The following is a 7063-nucleotide window of genomic DNA, read 5'->3' on the forward strand; positions in this document are numbered from 1 at the left end:
CACTTGCTTCATGGGTGTGCGGCAAGCAAGGACCCAGCAACATGAGCCGGAAGAATGTATGCACCATCTTTGTGTTAATAGTTTGGGAGTTGTGGAAGCACAGGAATGCTATCATGTTCGAGGGAGCACGGACGCCAATCGAGCAGTTACTACATAGAGTAAGGTTAGAGGGCATGATGTGGTCGACGGCCGGATTACTGGAAGGGAATGTAAACCCCTTCTTCATTACGGTAGCAAGGTGAGAGCGTAGTGAGGAGTAGCGTGTCTTGATGTACGTGTAAACTTTGTCTTTTTTTTCTTTAATACATATGATATGCATACTCGTGCATATTCGAGGAAAAAAACCGCGATCGATCGCATACGACGTCTCTCTAAAAGAGCTGCTCTAAGGCCAACTCCACCGCGCGACCCCAAACGGACGTCCGTTTTGTCCGGATTCTGTCCGTTTGGGTAGGGCAATGGGGTCGTGTCCGGGCCTGTCCTGGGATGCGGTGGCCGTGCGCCCAGCGCGCGGCCACATCCGTTTGCCCCATCCCGTCCGCCAGGGCCTAAAATGCCCATATTTTCATATGAAAACAAGTTTGCACGTCCAAATATTAATTGTTTGAAAATTAAAATAGTTTTACAACCCAATCAAAATTGTCTCTAATAAAAATAGTTTTACAACCAAATTGAAATTGTCCTGAATGAACATAAAACGAACCAATACATCTATCGGTTGCCAATATGCTCCCGCACGTGCTCAACCAAGTCATTTTGAAGAGCCTTATGAGTGTGCCAATCACGCAGCTCACGATGGAACTGGACAAACTGATCAAACATGGCCGGTTCTTGGTGCAGGGGCTCAACATTGTCACCTTGAAAATCAAATCCTTGGTCAAAGATATTGTCATCACGCTCGTCCTCGACGATCATGTTGTGCATGATCACACAAGCAGTCATCACCTCCCAAAGCTTCCTTTCATCCCATGACAGTGCAGGGTATCGAACGATGCCCCGTCGGGATTGAAGCACACCAAAAGCACGTTCCACATCCTTTCTAGCACTCTCTTGCATTTGGGCAAATCTCTTTCTCTTCTCACCTTGGGGCTTCGAGATTGTCTTCACAAAAGTTGACCACTAAGGATATATACCATCAGCTAGATAGTATCCTTTGTTGTACTGGTGGCCGTTGATCTCAAAGTTGATAGGTGGGGAGTGGCCTTCTGCAAGCCTCGCGAAGACTGGAGAACATTGCAGCACGTTGATATCATTGTGAGAACCTGCCATGCCGAAGAAAGAATGTCATATCCAAAGATCATGCGATGCCACCGCTTCTAATATGACAGTGCACTCGCTGACATGCCCCTTGTACTGGCACTGCCAAGCAAATGGGCAGTTCTTCCACTCCCAATGCATACAATCTATGCTGCCAAGCATGCCTAGAAAGCCTCTAGCTGCGTTGGTCGCCAACAATCTCTCTGTATCAGCGGCAGTTGGCTGCCTCAAGTACTCTTGGCCAAACACCTCGATCACAGCCTGACAGAACTTGTACATTAACATCAGACATGTTGTCTCGCTCATACGCACGTACTCATCCACCAGATCGCCTGGAATTCCATACGCAAGCATGCGGACGGCCGCGGTGCATTTCTGGTAAAGAGGAGAACCCAAGCTTGCCAAGGGCATCCGTCTTGCACTCGAAGTATGGGTCATGAGCAACCACTCCCTCTCGGATACGATTGAACACATGCCTTGCCATTCGAAAACGGCGACGGGATTTATCCGGCTTGAAGAGCGGTTTGTTGGAAAAGTAATCGGCATAGGAGCAGGGCGTGGCCTCTCTCCCTGTTGCGGTTCAGGTTGGGAGCACGGCCAGGGACTGACCCCCTGTACCGAGGAAGCTGCCGTTGAATGTGGTCGTGAACGACCAGTGCAGCCACCACAAGATCTTCATCATCCGACGATGAATCATCCGATGAACAAAGGAAGTGGTGGAAGAAGAACTCGTCTCCACTATCCATACCTTTGTGGGCAAAATGTCGAACACCTTGCGGTCGTGGTGGCGAAGAGGCCGCGATGATCACCTGGACGCAACAGGGGTGGTTGCCGGCCGGCTACTGGCCGCTCTGGAGCCGTTGGAAGTTGCCACGGCCGCCGTGGTACGTCGCCGGCGGTGGTGTCTCCTCTGCCACCGTCGCGACGGCCAAACCTCCTCCGATTGACGGCCAAAACTACGGCGAAAGCGCGGGCGTGGTGGTGGCCATGTCTACATATGGTTTGGTATGGACGGCCGGGGGTTGCAAGGTGTGGAGGCGGCCGGAGAATAGCGGCTGCGCCGGCGGCGGGGCGGGGTGGGAGAGAGAGGGTCGAAGCGTTAGGAAGGAGGGACTGCTAGTGTACCCGACAGGCGGGCCACAGGGGGGGACAAGGGCGTGTGTCGCGGCCGTCCGCGCGCGTCCGTTTCACCCCAAACCAAGCGCAACTTTGGGCCGGGGATGGGTCGAAAATGGACGGATTCCGGACATTTGTCTGTTTGAGGCCGCGCGTTGGGCCGCGCTATTCGTCCGTTTTACCCCAAACGGACGCACCGGACAAGATGGGGTCGCGCGGTGGAGTTGGCCTAACCATTCTGACAAGGTCTCCTCCCTGCTTCACCTCCGTCGCCGTTCCACCTCGCTGGGATACGAATCCGGCGGCCCGAGTAATAAATAAAATCGTGGACCAATGAGCAATAGGTATTCAAAAAGAAAAAAAATCCCAACAAAAATTGAAAAAGGTGGCGTACCGGAGAACAGCCGGGACAGCACTGTTGGCCGGTGGAGACGTGCGAAACTCCTCCAATGCCAGACCACGCCCACGCGGCTTGACCACATGGCCTCCTCCTGCTATGTTTGGGGGGTCGGCAGCGATCGAGCCGGCGCCAGAACCAAGCCAGCCTCCCAAAACGGAAAGAAAATTTCCTTTTTCGAACCGCGAAACGGAAGGATGACACGGCGGCCATTGCCCATGCCAGCGTGCACCTGCCCACCGGCGCAGCGGAAGAAAGGAGAAGGAATACGCGCAGCGCGGTGGGAACACAACGCACGGCTGGGATGGCATCGCCAGCCAGCGCAAGATGATACGTGCGGTGCGGCAGCGGAATCGGATGCCAAAACCTCGTTGCAAAGCAAAGCAAAGCAAAGGCAAAGCGATGCCCATGTCCGCCGCCCAGCCCTGCGTTCGCCCGTTTCCCACCCGGCGAGGTGCCGAGGTTCGATTCGGCGGCCCCTTTCGCTTGCGCTTTCGAGATGCTTCGCCTCCGTCAGGGTCCAACCGAACCACGGGGGGGAGAGAGAGAGAGAGAGACGTCACGTCTCTCCGGCCGACACGGATGCCCTACCACCTTCCCCCGGCGCGCGCCACGTCCAACCACGCGACGCACACGGCCGCCTCCCCGGCCGGCTATAAGTACACGCATCCGCCGCCCAGAGACGCCATTAGCCAGCTTATCACCTGCTCCACTGTTGCCCGTCGCCTTCCGCTTTGTTTCTCTCCTCTGTCTGTCACCGTCCACTCCACAGAGAGAGCAGCGAGCTCGTCGATCCGGGGGAGATCAGGATGAGCGACCCCAAGTACGCCTACCCCTACCCCGCGCAAGGTATGGAGAAGAAGGAGAAGAGGATACAAGATGCGGCCGGGTTTCGTTTCCTGATGGTCTGTTTCTGGTTGTGTATGCAGGTTACTACCAGGGAGGGCCATACCAGGGGCAGGGCGGCCCGTACCAGGGGCCGCCGGTGATGGCGCCGCCGCAGTACGCCGCGCCGCCGCCGCGCGCCCAGCCCAGCTTCCTCGAAGGCTGGTACGTCCTTACTTACTTACCCTGTGCACGGCTAATTGCTTGTCCCCGGCCGCTATTTCCTATCATGATTCGGCTCCCTAGCTTAATTACTTCACCTAGCCAGTGGTCATTAGCGTACTCAAACTCACTGTCTGCTTTCCTTTGCTACTGTCCAGTTTGGCTGCGCTTTGCTGCTGCTGCCTGATCGACGAGTGCTGCTGCGACCCCTCCATCATCTTCGTCGGCTAGATCAGCTGGCCAGACCAGGGCACCCGGCCTGGCATGCTGTCAACTGTACAAACAGATGGCCTCATCAAGGATATTTACCACGTTGTTGCCACGCTATATATGATGATCTCTCTCTCTCTCTATATATATATATGTATGTATGTATGGATTTGCTTATTGTTATCTCTTCTCACCAACGGTGCTGCCTGCCTGTGTAACTCGAATCCATCCATCAGTAACAGAGGCTTTATGATCTTACCATCTTCCATCCGTCTCCATTTCCTCTGGTTGTAACTCTGTATACTCTTGCACGTGTTGCTCGTTCATTCTGCTCAGTAGTGATGATTTGTGATTAATTCTATTATTGTGGTTGGGTGGAATGTGGATACGCGAGGGAGACATCTCATCTCTGCACTGAACGAGAGTGAAAGGTAACAACAATTTGCGAGAATCAATGCTAAAGCAATACTTATCCTGCCATAAAGCAGGTGCTCAGAACAAAGAGTAAAAGGGAGAAAAAACAGGCGATTCGAACAAAAAAAAATTGACAGAAAAAAAAGTCGCATGCGTCCGGAAGGCCTCTAGAATGGGCGAACCATATCGCATAACGTTCGAGAAAAAGGAAGAAAAAACGTCCTGCCCTATCCGTGTGAGATTAGCTTTGATAGAGACGGCGGAGATGACCATCACCGTGGGTTCTCTGGACGTGCGGTGGATAATCAGGGGTCAAAAGGGACCGAGAGAGCAGTTGACAGACGGTTGGAATAATCTTGCAGAAAAGGACGTTTACTGCATCCCTTTTTAAAAAAATTAGGATGATTTTGCAAATAAAAAATATATGTAAACTGGCAAATTATACCACTCGATGCAAATAAAATAAAAAAACTCTGAACAGTATCTAAAATTTATTTGAAAAAACATTCGAGACTAATTGAGCCCTCAGCCATACAGACACACATGTCTGTCAGCCATCGTTCAGTTGGAAGCAGAACCACAAGACATGAAACACATTTTCCTTGTTCCATAAAGAACGTCAAGTTGATGACTATACCATCCAGCCAATAGCGATGGATGTATGGAGGACTGGAAATTGGCAACGGAGCTTGAGCTCCATGGGACTCGAAATTTGAAAAACTCATAACTCAAATTTTGAAGTTCCGGAAAATTCTGACAAATACACATGTACATTTGGGATATGGCCTACAGGTGTGAAAAGTTCCATGATGAAATACATCATGATGTGGGCCACACAAAAAAAAGCAATATCATGCATTTTTTTCTTTTTTGTTGCTCACATAACAACTTATTTGCGAGGAAAAGAGAGTTTTATTCCATACAGTCGAGAGGCAAAAGATCATCAATACAAGGTGGACCTAGGTGCAACCATACAGTCGTGGTACACTCTAAACGACTATAATTTGTCAAACGGTCGGCAATTCTATTTTGATCCCTAGATAATTTCTAGGTAATAAACTCCTGGTCATTCATCAACTCCTTAATTTCAGCCACCAGATGTCCATAGGCAGAGCGAACTAGTCCATTTCTTGTAAGACTAGACAAAGCTTCACTTGAATCAGATTGGACAATGACTGGAAGGTTAGAATGTTGTAAAGCAAGCACCATTCCTTACATGATTGCATGTAACTTCGCTTCTAGTGCATCGTTGCAATTGAAAATAAACCGGTATGCAGCAAAAATAACTGATCCATTATGATGTCGGAGGATCATCCCTGCTGCCGCTGCACTAGACTCCCCTGAAAAGGACCCATCCACTGACGGAGCAACGTAATCAGTAGGAGGAGGCAGCCAAACCTTAGGAGCTGCGACCACACTTACTTCAGGCAAAGTCCAACCAGCAACCGGCATTTTACCCTTAATAATTTCCTCTGTGCTATACTTACTAGCATCTCCAATAGACTTCATATAACTCTCCAAATAGTCCACCGTAGAAGCCACCGGGGGAACCTCTATATCATGAGTAAGATCATTCTGTAATTGCCAGATGCGCCATATAAGCATAAGGACACGGTCGCGCTCGGCATCGTTACAATTAAGGGCATGTACAATGGAGGCACTAGTATAGTGCTGCTCCAGATTCCACGTAAACATTTGAGGCCGAAACCACAGTGTGAAGTGAGACCGGTCCAATGCTGCAGCCTCCCTGTTTCTCTTTCTCTTTCTCACTTTCCCAACCGCAAAGAGCTAAAGCAAGCTGAGGTTGCCATGGCATTGGCTAGGAGCAGTGGTGAATCTAGCATGAAAATGAAGGATAGGCTCAAACATCAAGTTCTAAGCCTAATTAGCAGTTGCATTGTGATTCTTGCATGTAAAGCACATAAATATAATTGTTAAGTGATATGGTTAGCTGAAATATGTTTGTGGAGGGTAGGCTTAAGCCTGATGAAGCCCACCTAGTAGACTCGCCACTGGCTAGGAGAGAGCTGAAGCGACTTTTTGTCAGGGAGGAGGCAGCCTCCTCTGGAAGCGCCCGTTCCACTCTGCAAGCAACACCTTTTTTTAGTCTGGACCACCAAATCCGATGTGGAGGGCTGGAGCGACCGTCCAGAGTGGAGCGTTGGTCATGCCCTAATCAGCAGGTTTAGCAACCACTCTTTCCCACTGTTAATAAGGAGCTGGTCACAGGGGAGCGACCAGACGCGCCTCATGGCCTCTCAAATGCTGCGTGCTTGGTTGCATGCAACCAATGCATGGTAGATATCTTCCTCCACAATGCCACAGAGGGGGCACGCCACGCGCGACGTGAGATGCCTATACTGCATGCACGCCGTACACTGATAGAAAAAGAGGCTTCCGTCCAGCCCCATTAGTCGCGAAACTGTAGGAACCGCGACTAATGAAGTCTTTAGTCGCGGTTCGGCAGATGAACCGCGACCAAATGCCTGGGCCCAGGGCGCTCGCGGGCTTTAGTCGCGGTTGGCCAGGCCAACCGCGACTAAAGCTCCTCCCTTTTAGTCCCGGTTTGTGGCACGAACCGGAACTAATGGGGTTGAGACCTTTAGTCCCGGTTCGTGCCAC

General features: G+C 51.0%; 1 protein-coding gene across 1 annotated transcript; it reads left to right on the plus strand.

Moving 5' to 3' along the window:
* Positions 1-3445: 3445 nt before the first annotated feature.
* LOC119312293 (cysteine-rich and transmembrane domain-containing protein WIH2) lies at positions 3446-4365 on the plus strand. Its single transcript, XM_037588016.1, has 3 exons — positions 3446-3619; positions 3700-3820; positions 3976-4365. Exons 1-3 carry the CDS (start codon positions 3580-3582, stop codon positions 4046-4048), a joined length of 234 nt encoding a protein of 77 aa, XP_037443913.1. The 5' UTR covers positions 3446-3579; the 3' UTR covers positions 4049-4365.
* The last annotated feature ends 2698 nt before the right edge of the window (positions 4366-7063 follow it).

Source organism: Triticum dicoccoides, chromosome 5B (genome assembly GCF_002162155.2).
Source record: "Triticum dicoccoides isolate Atlit2015 ecotype Zavitan chromosome 5B, WEW_v2.0, whole genome shotgun sequence".
Taxonomy (NCBI): Eukaryota; Viridiplantae; Streptophyta; class Magnoliopsida; order Poales; family Poaceae; genus Triticum; species Triticum dicoccoides.